Consider the following 17,772-nt stretch of genomic DNA (forward strand, 5'->3'; position numbering starts at 1 on the left):
ATTGCTGTATATGTTGGTCTTCCTGATTGCTTTTGTGTTTCAATGCGAGTCCATGTACTTTATTCCAGGGTAAAGAATAGGGAAGGGAACAACATAATTACTGGGAAACTAATGGATACTTAAATAACCTTCCCCTGGTTTTGTTTATATGAGTGGGAGAGCACACGGGCCAAAGAAAAAGGCTGTATTTATTATTTAAACTGAGGTGGCACCCAGAGGACTCAATTTTTCCCAAGGACCCCGTTGTTTGTGTCCCTTATGTTAAGCATTGTAATTATTAGTGAATTATAGCAGATGCTGTAAGCCTTACAGTGATCCCAGCCCCGCTCTGCTAGGCACTGCGTGTGACTGTAGTTAAGGAAGAGTTGATCACCACAACACTAACAGCGCCTCGTAGGAAAGTCCTGTTGATTTGGTAAAGGATGAGGCCAGTTGATTTTGATGGAGAGGAAATAAAAGGCTACGTATTGGGCTGCAGAAACAATGTAATAGTTTCACTTCTCTGAAATGGAAGACCATCTCTAATTGATTTAATGGCCCTTGATCTGCAACACTGGGGCCAGGTTTTAAGATTCTGCAACTTCTAAAGCCCCTTTTAGTGGGACTTTTGTCAGTGTGGCCCTTACGATTAGCTGTATTTGGACCGTGTCACACAATAGAGCCATGTATCTAAGTATTAAATTAACATTAGCTCTAGCCAAAAGTCCAGTAAAAAATTCATGGATTAGGGAAATACGCAAATATTAAATATATGAAAGAATTATTCAGGAACTTCATAACATCTCTATCAAATATGCTGGGTGAGCAGCAAGGCCGGTTCTCCTGCTGCTGGGTCCTGACAACGGGCACAGACAGCTGAGAAAACAGCCGGAGCTGTCAGGGGTCGGAGCTCGTCCACGGGCTGGGTCGTACGAGTCGCGCTGTCATGAACCTTCCTTCTCAGCAAAGGCCACAGGCAAGTGCAGCGGAGCAGAAAGAGGCTGGAAGGAATGTGCTCGCAGAAGTGAGGCAGCAGGTCAGCAGTGCCAGAAAACAGTGAGAAACAATGGCCAGAAACTCCATCTAAATATTTAATTGATGTAGGAAACCCAACACTCGCTTTGTTTGAAGAATATAGCAATAAGCAAGCACAGCGGTGCATTAAGGTGCAATAAATTTTTATGGCTCTTTCTAGATAGATCTGATACTAGTTGTTAAATTGGGAGGCAACTCTCAGGTTGGGTTTTCTTAGAGACCAAAGATCCAGAGCCAGTTATCTGATGTTGGGCTAACAACTTCAACTCTTGTTTCTGTTCCCTTGTCTTTTTGGTAGGAATAATGATATCAGTCTTTGTTAAACCCTTTGATGTAGGTATTTAACTCTCTGGATTGCCTTGGGGGAGTTCTTTGACCTCTGTTTATTTATCTATAAAGTGAGGGTAATGATATCCGCTCATCTCAAAGCAGCAACACCAGACTCATCTGAATAATGATTGCGGAGTCCTTGGATGAAAGGTGCAGCACAAGGGCAAACAACTGATGTTTGTTCATGTTGCTACCATGATTTGACTTACGAATGTGACAGGCTGAAAACACACTGTAAAATTTTGCAAAGACCTGATAGGACTGCAGGACGCTTGCTGAGTCGTGGCTTATTAGTATTATTATCCATGTTTTACTTTGTGGAAGATACGTATGCAGTAGATCTCATTTCGTGCGAGTCTGAATTATTTCTGATTGCCAAACATAAAGTGTTCCACCAGTGTGAAGAGGATGGGTGGTCATTTGGCTCCTGAAATACCCAGTAATCTCTTGAACCCATTCTGTTAGTGACCGAAAAATACTATTATGTATAATGTTAAAGGATGCGGAGGAATGGCCAGTGCTCTACGGTCTTTTTTGCAGAGCTCAGACCATTGAGATAAATTGCCTTTCTCATATTCCACATTCATCTTCATACACCTATCGCTGTCCCTCATTTGCTCCATCCTTGTTTTAGGGCAGACAAAAGATAAAGACTGTATCTTTAAACATTGTGCTCTGTATTTCGGAAGCCTGTCCAGTCCCCCTGGTGAGAATGAAAACATTCTCAGAGATATTTTGATTTGCTTTGCTTTCCAGAGACCCTGTGAGCAGTACGCATTTGATCTGACCCCTTCTGCTTATTCAAGGTTTTCACGCTGCTCACTGATGGCAGCGAAAACCCTCAATGTAGAGTGTGCTCTGTTCTTGAGAGAGAAGCCTTAGTGCAGTAGAAATCCAATGTCTTTTCCACAATCTTTTATGTTTCCTGCTGCAATTACTGTGGGATCATTTTTTTTCAACCTTCCTTTTTCTGTCTCTTCACCAGAGAAGTGCACAGGCTGTGGCCTGGAGTCACAATGTCACCTTTGTTCTCTTTTTAGTTTGGAGTAAAGAGACAGGAAAGGAGCAGAGGGGTCTGGACAGCCCTCAGGGTGATGGCAGCCACAGCACACCGCCAGAGACACAGGCAAGACTCTGGTTTGCACAGCTTATCTTCAGCACCGAGCCAGTTTGGGGGGCTGCAAATCCAATTCAGAGGAGCTCTGCCAAAGAGCTGTTCTCCTCGTGTCCTGGGATGCAGAGAGATCCCTGTGTGCTGCCTCTAGAAAGAAGCCCAGCATGACCTGCTTAAGCATCCATCTTCACAAGTCCTCAGTTCTGTGAAGGCTTTGTTGGTCTTGGATTAACTGTGAGAAAGTAAAGGGGACTCTTTTAAGAGTAGCAGGCAAACTCCTGGTAGCATCCCCTTAAACTCTGGTGTCAAAGTCAAAATACCTTTAAACTGGGAGGGTTGAGCTGTGTTGTGCTGTCTCAGGAGCTGAATCGCATCCCTGGCTCCCAAAGGATGCGTTTACATTGGTGGTTTAGTTCAGATCAGGATCGTGCTTTTCATGTGGGTCTTGAGACTGTCCCCACTTAATGTGCTTCAGTTAACATCCCAGAGCAGTCATAGAGAACAGAGCTTGAATCCACTGGAGATGAAGGTAAGCTGGATCAGCTCTGAGAGTTTATGGGACGAGACTGGAGCTTAGTTTGATGTAAATCCCCCAAAATGTGTATGTTGTGGGCACTGTGTACTCAACACCAACTCTTGTGCTTTGCAGATTTGCTCATGCTGGGCTGTATCGCTTACAAACACATACACAGTCACCGTGGCCACATGATAAGGGAAGTCATTTAGGGATAAAAGATATTTATTCATGTATTTAGCTCGTGGAAAAATCTGTCCCTCAATCTGTGCATCAGTTTAGAGATCTTTTTCTTGTTTGCTGTTTTCCTTTCTCCCACCCTTCATCTGTCACGCCTGTCTGGAGTACAAGCTCTTCAGGGCAAGGACTCTTACTAAACACATGAGCATTGGTTACCACAGTGCAGTTTCAGTTTTTGTCAAGGCCTCTAGGCACTGCAAATAAACAACAGATTTTGGATGATGAGAGACTTATTTATCTCTCTATATTGCTTCTCCCAGTCTGTTTCACCCTTGTGTAGTTAGGGATCAGGTCATGATATCGCCTGCATCTTACAGATGAACTAGGCTGAGCATTGGTTCTAGCTGGCTGCAACCCCTGTAGACTCACCAGAGGGAAAGACCCCACAGAGGAGGTTGTGAATGGTTCCCCACGTTCCACCACACCAGTAATGCACCAAAGTAACACTGCACTCTGAAAAAGCTGACTGAGTTACCTTTTTACTGATCCCTTCTGACACACTGGAGTTACCTTTCCCAAACGGAACAAGTTTAAAAAATATCAGAGTAACTGGAAACCATTTGGCTCGTGCTTGGCTGGTTGAGAGGTTGTTCAAGCATGTTGTCTCTTGTTGACGTGAGCTGCAGATATTTCTAACAGCAGCTCCTTTGGTTTTCAAAATCTAGCTCACAGAGCAGATTTTATTTTCCAGCAGGCTTCTTTAAACCTGGTTCTTTTCATTTACGCTCCATCGCTGCTGCTGTGCTCGAGCACAGAAACGGTCCAAGTGGGCAACAACTATTTTTGCTTATTAATGTTCATTGCGTCAGAGCAGGTACGAGACCGCTTTGTTTGGCTTTCCTGAAATGCCAGAGTCTGTAAGCTAGCAGGCACCAAAGTCCATGTACTCTACAGCCCTCTCCTGGCTAGATCCAATAGTGCTCAGCTGTACAGGCAAGGCGCTTTATTTCTGTGTGTCTGAATGTATCTGAACACTTTTTGTTTTTCAGAGCTACTCTCAGACTTCCGGTCAGATTTACACATCATGACCAGTTTGCCAGTAATCACAGCTTTGGCTCTTGCCAGGTGACAGCTGTTTCGAAGGGGAGGGTGGTGATCTTGACACAGAGCAGTCCCACAGCTCCGTCCTGAACCCATGTCTGGAGCAGCTCTCTGTCAGTGCTTAGAAATGGGACAAAGTTAAGAAGACTCCATCTCCACAGAGAAAAAAACAGCTTGGAGCATCTGTCCTTTCCTCTGCTTCTTAATCATCTTGACTGTGGAGTTTCTGTGCCAATTCTCAGCGGGTTGACCACTAAATCTTAGTTTCTGGTGTTTCGGTGCTTTTTCCATGTAGTTGCTGCACTCTCCTCTCACGTTACACAGTGGTTTGTTTGGGGTTATTTGGTTTTTTTGTCATCCAGACATTTCTTTTTGCTTTAAGAGTGTCACTAAACTACAGTGACTCAATAATTATTTCCATTGGTTTTGCTTTCATGGAGTAATTGAATTGATCCACTTGGTTTTGTAGCAGCAAAGATTGCTAAGCCAAGAATATTTTCTAACCCATCTTTCTTCCTGTTTTCTCAGGGATTCTGAGTATGTCTTTACTGATGATTTCCCTGCATATTATAAAACTTGCCCAGAGGAATGAAAAAGTCATTTGTTTTCTGTAGAGTATTAAAAAATAATGCTATCATTGTGAAATGTCCTTGCCTGCAATGCTGGACAGTCTTGCATTAATTTTCTGCTTGCTTGGTCTCTGATATACAAAGATTCTATAGAACGTGACTGAAGCATGAACCCATGTTTGTTATTAATTTTCTAATACTGCGTACTGTGCGAGTCCCTGCCCTGCCTTTTCTCTTCTCCCTGTTTGCCATTTCAGGAGTCTGTGGGGAAAGCAGGAGCGATGCTGCTGTGGCATCCCTCCTTCGCGTGTCACGCGCCCGTAGATGAGCAATGGCAGAATATGGTTGCCCTGTCACAGGAAAGAGAGGCTTTAGGAACGCAGTGAGTTGTTGCAGCAATTCACATCCAAGGGTCTGAAGGCTTTTTATGAGCTTAATTAAAGTCCTTGTATTACCCTATAGTGTCTTGTTTTGACACAGGTGGGTGGAGGGTGAACTACATAGCTATACCTACTAGTCATATATTTATAGCAAGGCAGACTGGTGGCCTCTGAGGTTCAGTAGATGGATTCTCCTTGGAGCTCATGGGCTGAGCAGCATCTCCCCTTGGCCGCTGGTTAAGGAGTTGAACTTGCTCTCCCGTCACGGTTTGTGTGGTCAGTGGGTCTGGCAGAGGAGCTGGGAGGAGCTGAGCGTTTGTTGCCCACCTCTCCTAAGCCAGGCCCAGGGTCTGGGCACGCTCCAGCCACTCCACCCTCCCTGCTGACTTACAGCCACGGCCTCCAAGGAGCCCTCCAAGGTCCTCCAGCCTTCGCCCCTGGCAACCTGTCGCCCACACCTGGGCACCTCCTGCCAATTCTTCATCCTCATCGCTTAAATTATCTTCTTGCCCTCAACCTAAAGTAGTAATTTCCCTCTAGCTCTGCCCTACTCTGCCTTAACTTATAGTGCTGCAAGATGCAGAGACTGTTCCTTAACTTTTCAGTGAAGATGGTGATTATATAAATCCTCACCCCAATATGAGTCATATATCAGTACCTTTTGGAAACTGGGGGGTTGCAGTTTCTTCTCGGCGTAGGCACGCTGCTCCCATCAGTGCTAATGGAAGTGACACACACGCATCAGGAGAAGATGATGCTCTTCTGCTCCTGGATTAATGTTCTTGCCAGTATGTTTGTGCCACCGTACACACTGATACCTCTGCTAGGAGGCAGTGGAGGCAATTAAAATCGTGTAATTTCTCGTGAGTAGAATCCTGCTGAGATATTCAGTATAATAGGAGCTCCCTCCCGTGTCCAAGAAGGTCTGTAGTGCCAGCGGTTTCTTTCTTCTCTCCCACTGGAGTGAATTTATCTCACTGTTTTCTCAGGAGAAATGAATAATTTCTTGAACTTGTGCTCAGTTTACAGTCGTGATGCTTTGCTTGCTTTTCTCTTCTTTTAGTTTAGGACATTCCTGATCAACAGCTCTGGATGTTGATGGTCTGATATAGACCATCTGATCCCCAGATAAAGTGGAACAACAGTAGCATGAGCATCTTTTTTCTTTATTTTTTTTGCCAGATATTCTTTTCTTTGGCAGCCATTTTCTGTAAAGAAGGACCCCTTCAGATCCTCTTGAGATGCCTGAAAAATAAAACAGATGATCTGCTCTCTTAGGTCAATGCCATAGCGTTGAGCATTGAATTTTAAGTGATGACAGAGGAGAAGGACTTTGTCGTTATAGCTCGTTGGTGATGCAGGGACTGGATACTATCTGTATAATTAATATTGATGTATTAAATGGAATTAGTGCCAATTATAAATGTGGCTCTGAACGTTTTTTTAAATCAAAGATGGGTTGACTGTTATCTGACTCCAGTCAAAACCTTTTGGGTATAGTATAGCTAGATAACATGGAAGAGAAATCTTCTATTTCTTTTATCAGTATAAGGCACCCACGATCCCTTTCTTCTAGCACGGGTGTGGGTTTTAATCATAAGCCATCATGTTGCCTTGTTTATACTTACTCATGTCTTGAGGACAAAATATTGTGCAATTTGAGTCACGTTTCTCCAGCTTTATGAAGTACATTTTTGGTCTCTTGATGTACAGAATCCATGTACAACTTTAAATAGTATTTAAAAGTCTTTAAAGAAGCCATCAATTTCTGGATAGCTCTTCTGCGCACTATAAATTCCAGGCAGATCTAATGAAAAGGCAGTATTTTAATATAAGACAAAGACTTATTTCACTCATATTCCAGCGCCTTCATTTGTCACTGTGGCAGCAACGTTATCAGATGTTCATATTAAATACTGTACTTATTTATTGTGAGTAATGGATGGAGCAGGTTGCCATCTTTCTGATCACTGCATGGAAAAACAACTCTACCTTTTCCCTTATTCTCATAATTCTTTTTTGACAGACGCAATGTGCTCTGTTTCCCAAATGCTGCACTGGACCTAGGGCCTGTGAGGATGCTTCAGGCTCTTAAATACGTTGGATGGTCCAGCTCCGTAGCATTTTGGGCCTGAAATACCAGCAATTTAGAAAGCTAACTGAAGCTGGGGGTGTTGGAGGTCAGGAGAATGCTCTCTGGAAGTTATTACCAGATTGTTGACCTGTGCTCTGCTCTTTCTTCTTGATCCCTTGGAGACTTGGCTAGATGGACCTTTGTCTGGTCCTGATACGTTAAGCACAAATGATCTGCGCGTTCCAGCTCTTAATGCAATGCATAGGGAGCAGAAGTTCCTCGTGAGAATACAGCTTTTTAAAGTCTCTAAATGAAAGCTGAGCTGCCTTAAAAGAGACTACATCTTTGCAGGTATGTGTATTTAGGCACCCAGAGATGTGGAGAGGCACCATAGGGAGCTGTTTGCCTGTAGATGGGTAACTGCTCCAACGTGTTGCATCGCTTTTGAAAAACTAATCTTCTGTCCCTAAGCAATGTAAAAATTGTTTTGAACCACCATGCTTCTATTTCTATTGAATTCTATAGGAAATTATCCTAATAGCTCTGAAAGCAATATTAATGGCTTTCCAATTAGAATATCTAGATAGTTTGTTTATTTTATCGGCCTTGCACGGCGGAAAATCGAAGGTTACTGTGAATCTCACTTCAAGTTTTTCATCAGTGGACCTTTTTGTCAGGAGCCAGATACTCCATAAAAAGCAGATAAAGCAATTTAAAAGAAATATTTTGCCCAAGGAACAATAACAAGGCTTAGAAGACTTTCTTCTTTCTGGGAGTTTCCTTTAGGGAAACCTTTTCATTTACTGATTGAAAGATCAAATCTGCCCATAGAGGGAGCAGTGGGGTGTGCATGATTTTTCTCCTGATCTCTAGAAAAGCACACTTAGTTAAACAGTCCATGGAGAGGTTTGGTTGTAAAGGCAAAGGCGTTTGTGTGATTGGATAGAAGGATTAGGAAGTTATCTGTAGGGAAGGAAAGGGAAGCTTAAAATCCAGTTCACAGTGTCAGTGGAACTGACAGGGTGATGTTATATAGGGGTTTAAAACATGAAATACACTCTGGAGGGATGACTGAATAAATCATAAAATTCTGCCTTTATGGTATACCCTGTATAGCTTATAGATGGTTTTAAAAGTTGGTGAATATTTTAATGCCACGTAAGAAATTAATAGATATATTTTAATTAACTTTGTTTTATATCAAATCAATCAATTTTGTAGAGTATTATATAGTCCCATATATCCCTAAGTTGCTTATTAACATGACATCTAATGTATTAGTTAAAATGCTTGTCATATCTAATACAATGATGTTTATTTAATTCCTGTAGTTATTAATTCTCAGTTAACTTTTTATGAACTATAAACAGACCTTGAATAGGACATGCAAAAGTAGCTGATGGCTGCACTGTCTTCTGCCCTGTGTCCTCTGTCTGTTGTTTCTCTACATTTTTCGAACGAAGACCTCTCTTCTGACAGCCCCTGTCAACGTTGGGATCCCATTTTCCCAGCCAGAAATACAAAAATTGAGTAAGATTAATGACCCATCTGTCAGTCATTCATAGTATTTAGGCTCCAAATTTCCACTGATACCAACTTTTTTTTACTAGAACATGGTCTAAGACCTGCCAACCACAACCTTTTATTTCCAGGTGTTGAAGAAACCATCTGGTGCCCAACCCCTACAGCCTTCAGAAGATTTCAGGCTTGGTTTTTTAAGACCTTGATTTAATCCTCAGATCTGCTCAGGAGGGCAGGGTTTGTCCTGGCTGCTCACTGCTCATTTTGCCTCGTTTTTGCAGTCTGGTAAATGCGCTGGGCGCTTTGGTCTGAAGCGTGTTCAACACCTGAAGCTCTGGGCCTGGCAGGACCCAGCATGAGCCCCCGATGCAGCTGGACTGGTAGGATCCAAGTCTAATTGGATGCAGGATGCTCATAAGATCCGTTTGTAGGGTGGACATAAGCATAGACATGGAAAAAAAGAGTGCAAAGAAGTGAATCCAAGGAGATACTGTGCTTTATTTACAAGACAAGCTTACTTTGTACAGCACTTTGACTTAAGAACATATATGCAAGCTTGTATGTATATGTACAAGCGTGCAAGAGATTAGGAACTGACAATATTACACATCCTAGTGGAACACCAATCCTCTGTGGATGTTTAGCAGTATGTCCTCAGTTTCTTGGAGAAAACTGGTAGCTACAGAGTTGGTGGATCTCATCACGACGTTAATGATTTCAGAGCAGTGAGCTCACTACCATGTAGCGTGGGACCCTTAGCTACAGACTGAGGCTTCCTTCTTGTCTCTCTTCTCTCCCAGTGGACATTAATCTGATTTGGTGGGAAATAGAGGAGGCAAAGAATGTTCTGTCTGGAGTGGGAAGGAAATTGGACTTGAAATTGCAGGAAATCGATTGTGGGAGTTGCGCCGACAATTCAAGCTACCAGAAGATTCTTGCTCAACGCTTCATGCCCAATGTAGGTTCACCAACCTCAGGCAAAGTTCCCAGTGGGATCTGTAACTCTTAGAAATCCTGGGCTAATTAAAGATTTTGAAGACCTTCACATAAAAATCAAGTTGACAATTTTCCTGAAATGCTCAGATGTCACACAGACAACCTCAGTACAACCAGTACTCATAAAAACCTCACACCACCTCCTAACAGATCACTCGGACATCTGAGTGCTGAATTTTTTAATAAATGAGATTTTGACTTTTGTGTCAGTATGAGAATTACCTTAGGAAACATGAATTTCAGAACAAAAAGCTTATTTTAAAAACCAGCCAGGCACTTTTGTGTTTGTTCCAGTTGGAAACAGAAGAAAACACGTACCCATTTGTATTTCAGAACTAACTCAGTGTCTGCATTTGCCCTTTTTAATGGGTTTAATAGGAAGTGTGTGATTGTGCATTTTCCTGAACAGGAATGTTTTTCTGAGCTGACTCCAAGGGGATGTTCCAGGGTTGTTAACTGTGATTTTTCAGCAGCGTGAAATCCACTGAAATTGTTTATACGAGCTATATCTGCCTAATGTGCCTAATCAATCTATCTCTAAGGTGAAGCTGTGCGCTTCACTAATCGTAAAGCTATGATAGTATATCTTGTTATTTTTACTCTAAATTATGATAGGCTTTAAAATGAACTCTGAATTTGATTTATCAACAGCTATGATGCTAATTCAGCAATGAAGTCATGGTGTTCTGAGACTAAATATTAGCACTAATGAGAAAACATAGCTTCCATATTCTGTAACTCTGAGTTTCTACTACATACGGACAACTTCTAAAGTTGCGTGTAATTTTATCACGTAATCATTAACTAGTCAAGGATTTACCCACAAATCAGTTTACCTGGATTATAGAGTACCAGCGAATGTGAAATCAGATAATGTTCAACTGCCCAAGAATATTCATGTTCTGGTTTTTAGAAGGAAAATGTGTCTGCTGCAAGACAGTGGTGGTTGTCCTATCGCATTTTCCATCAGGATGAATGGAGCACATCTTTAGTTTTAGAAACAAAGTGTTCTTTCTCTTTGAAAACAGAAGCAGCAGAATTGAAGACATATAAACTGCAGTGTCTAAACAGTGAATGTGTAAAGCCCAGCTACCCAGACTGAGACAGCTGAAACAGTCTGGTTCTCAGAAAGTACATCACTTCGATTGCCAGGCTCCAGGTTTTAGGTCCTTGCCAAAGCAGTTACTTGTCTGAGGATCCTGTGACAGTTTGGGCCCTTACACCATTCTCCATTCAGGGAAAAAAATAAAGTGCACTCCATCCCACCATGGACTTCCCCCCAGAAACTGTGTGGGGATTGTCAATCCTTCCTTATGTTGCATTTCCATCCGCTTGTTGATAATTCTGGTAGTGTGTCACTTAGATGTCCACGGCTATTCATATTTCTCAGTAAAGAATTTCCTTCTCTGCAGGATAATGAGTGGTGGGAGATCTTTCTTCAAAATTGAGCATAAAGAAAAAACTCATACTGTTTCCAACATGAAATAGATCTGTTCTGAAAACCTGTGTTTCCAAAATTCAATTTAACAGTTTGCTGGGAAATTATTTCAACCTGGGACTGCTGGTGATTAGATCTTGCTGAACTGCAAGTGGTTCTGAGTGAGACAGAGAGTTAATCTCTGTCTGACCCTCAGCTAGTCTTCACTGCAGTAAGTCTGTTGCTGTGAGCACAGCAGAAAATACTTAAGCAGGAGTTGTAGTCAGGATGAAGAACTTGGTATTGTGTTCAACCCTTGGCATTGCTTGATAGAGAGGTGCCATACCTTGGAGTCCATACCAGGACCGGATTTTGGGTTGTCTGAAGTGTCCTGTTAGGAGGCAGCCCAAGAGATTAAGAGTGTGTGAGCATGTTTAACATTCTGTGAGAGGTGGGAGAGAGAGAAAAGTATTTTAGAAATAAGGTCACTTGATGTTCACTTAGGGCCCAATCCAATATTCTTTAAAGCTCCATAGATTTAGTGGCTATATTGTAAGGTTACATCTTTACTGAGATACTTTCCAAGCTCCAGAATAAGGATTTTTATTGATGTTTTGGTAAAAATCTAGGTTTGCACCTGTGAGAAGCAGTTCAAGCTGAATTCTTACCACTGACATTTTTAAATAGAACTTTCTTGTGTAATAATAATCAGAAATTTATAGAATGTTAGCTAATTTACCTCCCAGTATTTCTGACATAAGTGAGCAACGCTGCTGGTAAAATTCAGTGCAGTGTTAAATCAAAAAGACAAAACACCTGCATTGGAATGTGGATACGTGTATCTGCGTGTTGGAATGACTGAGGGTTTATCTGAACGCCGCTGTTGAATGTCAAAGGAAAAGCGGACGGGGAATGTTGAGAAACATTAATGCAGGCCAGAATTTCACTGAACTTCAGGTAAACTCAAGTTAGTCCAACTTGTTTTGAGGGGCGTTGTTATGCTGCAGCAGGGCTGTTGGGCTGTTAACCTCTCCAGTGTCAATTCGACTGCGAAAGAGAAGATTTGCATTCTTAAATTTCCACCGCTAAATCTTTTGTCTTCCTCCTGCAGCTGAGGATTTATGTAATTTTTGCTTGTAACAGAACCTTTGTTTGAAGTGTGTGGCTGCTAAAATGCGATGTTTATTATATTTAGAGTGAAGATCTACAGAGGTGTGGACTTCAGAAGTCAACACCAGCCAACTAATCCAGCCCATTAGCCCAGAACACGCGCTGAACGCTTACAGTGCTTGTAGGGCAGTAAGCTCATTGCGTAAACAAGTCAGGGCTTTCTTCAAAGCACAGATTCGTTCGCTGACTTAATTAACTATCTGCAACGCTGGATAGAAGTGTGGTCGCTTACTGTAAGGCATTAGAGCAGAAGACAATCCTACTTGGTGCCACACATGGCCTAAAACCAAAACATCCATCACGTGTACACCAGTGACTCTCGAGTTCCTTTTCTTGTTGATTTATGTTTTTCCTACTGCCAAAAGTTTTAATCCTTCAAGTAAGTATTAGGTAGTGATGTTTTTAGAAATTAAAATAGGAATTATTCGGAAAATGCTGTGAACAGACACATGCATCATCTACATCTTGGCGTTCTGTGTCCCACCTCTGAGCTCCCCTGGCTGCACCAGACCGGGCTGTCACGGGGCATAACCGGGAGTGAGCACCCAAAGCCAAGAGCGGAATCAGATGTTACGACAGATGATATGAAAGAAAGAGTTTTGTATCTGTTGTGTTCCCACGTGAGCAACGCTTTATCTTCATTTACAATATAACTTCTTCCAAAACTAAATTTAAAGAGTTTTGTAGCACGAGTGGCTGCGGTTAGTGGCAGCAGAGTGCAATGGAGGAGACAGTGAAGGACACCCTGTAGGGGATCCCAGTTCTGTTCTTGGCTCTGCCTTTGATTTGCTGGCAGGTAAATTCTCAGCCTTACTCCCACTTTCTAGCTAGTGAAAAATGTGTCTTCTGTGGAAAAGACCTTGAGATAAAGATGAGAGAATCCCAGAGGCTGTACTTATTTGCTGAGGTATTTAGCGTTTGGATTTTTTTCGCTCTAGTCATCGGCTTTTTTGTCTCTTGGAGGCCATGGCAGCTGAAAGGCCCCAGCTTAGGTTAGAGTTGTGTTGTTTTAGTCCCTGCACAAACAGCCCTTGCTTCAAAGAGCTCTAGTCTCCAAGGGCAAGCAGGGGCAGGACTTAATTTTCTCATTTTCCAGCTCATAAAGTGACTTGTCCAAGGTCACATCTCTCAGTATCTCAGGCATTAGTTCCATAGCCATAATGAAACAAAAAAAGAAGTTACTTCAGAACCTGGAGCAAAAGTACTTCTGAAATTAATTTTCAGCAACTTAGGTGTTCTTAAATGTTTTGTTGATCTCTGATCCAGGAAAAAATATAATATCAGCTTTGTCTAGAGTGAACAATGTCATCAGTATTTCCCATCCTTTTCGCTTGCATCAAACTGAGTAGTGGTACAATTGCACCCACATTTGGGATAGTTTCTACAGTCAAGGCCGTGTCCTGAAAAAGCTTTTGTGGGCTCAGGTTTCACGTTTGGTCACTTCACTGTAAATGCAAACTGATCCCTCATGTCTTTCTGAAAATGCAACGTTACATTTCAGAGAAGTAGTTTCAGGGAAGGAAGGGACACTCCATTTTGTGGGGACAGTCTCCAGAGCCTGGAGGCCTTCACTTTGATCCAGAAGGTTCTTTTTTGTGTTGTTTGTATGGTTGGTACCTCAGTTCTTGAGGCACCACAAGAAGTAACTTGGGGGCAGGGGTTGTTGACATTTCTTCATTCAGTCTTTATTGGCGGTACCTCAAGGATAATGCTTCTTACAGTCATTTGACACAATTATTTTTTTAATTTCCCTTAGTGGAACACTGAAAAGAGGGAGAAGAAGAGTAGTATGAGGGCCAGGCCCAAGAACAGGGAGGTGCAGATCCATTACTGGGCTTCATTATCCTAGAAATGTTTTCTACAAATTAACCTACAATTCCTTAATCTCATGGGTTGCTTGAAAACCTGTTCTGTTTTGTTTTTACACTGATAGAGAATATCCACCTTCCCTCCACACACATGGCGTGGTGACCCTTACTAATACGATTTCAGACACACTCAAAGTTTTAAGTGAAAACAAGCAAAAGATTCTATAAAACTACTGAGAAACAGCTGAAGAGGAAGCGTGTTTATCCACCGTTTAGGGATGTTGCTGAGATCCTGATCCTTTTGACTCCTGTTTGGAGAAGGGGAGAAAACAAGCAAACAGAGCTGCACACAGGACTCGGGTGGTTAATGTACTGTGTATTATTGCTGTAAAGCCGGGACCTCAATCTCTCAACTCTCCAGAACACAAACAGTCCTTGGCTTTTATAGAATCATAAAGAGCTGCCTTAAAGGCTGAGGACAAATTCAAGCCCTGATACGAATTGGCACAGATATTACTGTATCCAAAGGGAGTTACAGTTTCTTGCACTGTGGCTGAATTTGATCCACAAGTGAACACAGTTGTCCCATCAAATTCTACTGAGCAGCTTGTCTTCTGCGTTCCTGCCATTCAGCTGTCACGTAAAATGACGTTTTCAGCTGAATTCCAGCTAGTGGAAGAGTTTTGGACTCTCTCCAGCATTCTGCAGAGAAGCAGGGGGAGGAATCTAACTGCTGAGATCCAAATGCAAGAGGAACTCTAACCCTGCAAAACTTATAATTAGTCTTAATGCCTTTGCTTTTTTCATACCTTTTTGAATGAAGTGTGCCATACAATGGAAATTTGTGACAAATTAGCTATGTAGTCTTCGCTTAAAGTTCGGCATGGAAAATAAAAAGCCATTTGTTCCAAGATTAAATTATGTGTAGGATATCTCCAGCTATAATGAGCCCAGGTTTTCTAGCAGTGTTAGAATAAACTCTTGCCTGTATCTCCTGCAGTGTGTGGTTTTTTCCCTAAGAGCATATTTCTTTCTACTTGATCAGCTCATCTCTTGCAGATGATAAAATTATCTGCGAAGATTTGTATCTGATGTTGTGCCATAAATCATATTTAGTTGTAGGATTAACATTTGCAAGCATAGAACATTTATGGGAAAAAAAAGAAGGTGGGGGGCTGGCAGTTTCTGAGTATTTACATAAAGAAGAGAGATGCGATTCAGGATAGATTTTGCAGACTTTTCAAGTACGTGGCCATTCTTACAAGGTGGGGATCTGCTCAGCTCCAGCGAGCATCAGTTGAGCTGCTTTGATAGGGTTTCTCTTGGTGAGGTTGTGAGATGAAGAACCCAGGAAATCGGGACCTTGGGCAAGCAGCTTTGTCACAGAAGAAGTAAAGGTGTGTTCCAGCTGTGCTGAAAGCTAGACATGCTGGCAGCCAGGCTTTCTGGGCCTTTGACACGCTCGGGCTGGTCTGAGTTTTGTAGAAATGCTCAGCCCCTTTTGAAGCGCTGGAAGAAGGGCCAGTTTTTAAAAGGTTGCTATTACCAGCAGCTTCCAGTTTACCCTTCATAGCCGGAGTGTCCAAAAGAGGTCAGAATGCAGCACGCGAGACCACTTTGGAAATCTGCCCGCAACCACAGAAATGGAGAGTAGCCCCCTCTAATCTGCCTTCGGCTCCCTGTGGAGGGCCCGGACCAGCCTGGGATTGCTCAGGCTCTCAGCAGATGTAACGTCCCTCCGCGCGTGGGGACCCGCTGCTGGCACGCACGTACGTAGCCCCGTTCCAGAGGGCTCCGCGCGTGCCGGGGGCAACCTGGCAGCCTCAAAGGTTTATCCTGTCGCAAGAACTGTGTGGTGAACGCGGCGTGCTGAGCACCGGGGGGGTTGAGGCCGCGTTGCGATAGATGCTGTACGAACGCGTGACTAAGCACGCGCCACTGACGTCTGTCTCTCTTTTGATCTCTGTTTCTCTGGTGCAGGTTCCTCACCACATGAAGACTTTACCCTATTACAGTTACGACCAGCCAGTGATCGGATACTGCCAAGCTCATAAGCCTCTCCATGTAAATAAGGGGTACGACACCATGTCCCGGGAGCAGGCTGAGACAACCAACCTGGAACTCAGTCGAGACCACAGCTTCATAGCTACGATCGCGCGTTCGGCTGCTCCAGCCATTTACATTGAGAGAATACCAAACTAACGCGGAGACGACTGCTTCGGGGGGCGGAGTGGGGAGGTCTTCTGAGGGACCTTTCATCTCAGAAGAGACCAGGGCAAGGAACTCAAATCTACCATTCCAGTTACAAATGTTCCAACACAGACAAAGGGAAGGGGATAAAGCAAACTCCGCAGACTGTGGAAATGCTATCTTGCAGTACACACTGAGAACTTCAGGATTTTCTTTGCTTTAAACTTTCAAACAAATTCCTCAATGTAAATATTAAAGAGAGATTGTCAAGTTCTTATTAAAAAAAAAAAATAGATTTCACTCTAGCTACATAAAGGGATGGATTAAGAGTTTTGTTTGTATATTTGATTTTTCTACATTGCACGGTTCCAGGGAAGGAGAACCACAGGTAAAAATAAAGGGGGTGGGGAGGGCAAGGGTTTGGGTGGGGTGGGTCAGCCATGTTTCCTTATTAAGTGTTTATTACTCTTCAAAGATTTGTTTAATATTTTTGTTCTTTTTAAACAAACAAAAGATAGATATATATTTTCTTTTTTCTTTTGGGGGTTTGTTTTCTGGTTGGTTTTTTTTTTTTAGTGGTCAAGCGCTAATATTTCAAACTTCAGACATGGGCATTAAAGCTTATGTTGAACCAAAAGGACATTGGCAATTGATGCAGCAGAAACAAAGAAACTTGGGTGCATGTACATTTAAGACACAGGCTGTACACTATGGAGGGTGCTTTTGATTTTTACTATCTTCATTGTGCTTCATTGTTGACACTATAATTACTTTTCGGGCTCTAAAAAAGGGGAAAACATGCAACGGAGTAACGACTCTGATATTTACAGTCCAGCGGTGCTTGTTAAGCAAAATTAATGGACGTTTGGGAACCAAAATGGAAGTGATGTGCTTGAAACGGATCAGAAGGAAAATCTTTTAAAGCAAGAGTATTTGGTGAAACTCACTGGCTGACACAATTTCTAAAACACAGGCGAATGTGTAACATTGTTTTTTGTTTTTTTAATTAATTATTATGATCAGTTAGTTTTTGTGTAGTTTTTATCAATAAAATGACAACAAAAAAAGTGGTGGAAAAAATAAACATACTATTTTGTGGTTGGGACACCACAGCCAAGCTACTGTTTGAATGATTTCTCTGGATGTGTGACACGGTGACGCCGTGGACGGAGGGAACAATGCTTTGTCCTGTTTCACCTCTCTCTCGCCTCTTAGAAGGAGCTCAAGGAATTGTTTTGAGGTTTAAAAAGCCTGAGTGTGAAGAAGCTCAATTTATTTGGCTTGTCTAAGAAGAGGTTAAGAGGTGATTTTATCAGAATACCTCCATGGGCCTGGGGGAGGGGAAAAGGGAGAAGAAAGAAAGAAAGAAGCCTTTTTTTATTAAAGGTGTTGGG

General features: G+C 42.4%; 1 protein-coding gene across 1 annotated transcript in view; it reads left to right on the forward strand.

The window, feature by feature from the left end:
* LRRTM4 (leucine rich repeat transmembrane neuronal 4) overlaps positions 1–17,499 on the forward strand; it is a 224,012-nt gene extending 206,513 nt beyond the window's left edge. The window contains exon 4 of the mRNA XM_074852089.1: positions 16,169–17,499. Within this exon, the coding sequence (XP_074708190.1) occupies positions 16,169–16,390 (222 nt within the window). The 3' untranslated portion in view covers positions 16,391–17,499. The remainder of the gene's footprint in view (positions 1–16,168) is intronic.
* Positions 17,500–17,772: the final 273 nt, after the last annotated feature.

This window comes from Strix uralensis, chromosome 28, assembly GCF_047716275.1.
Source record: "Strix uralensis isolate ZFMK-TIS-50842 chromosome 28, bStrUra1, whole genome shotgun sequence".
Classification (NCBI taxonomy): domain Eukaryota; kingdom Metazoa; phylum Chordata; class Aves; order Strigiformes; family Strigidae; genus Strix; species Strix uralensis.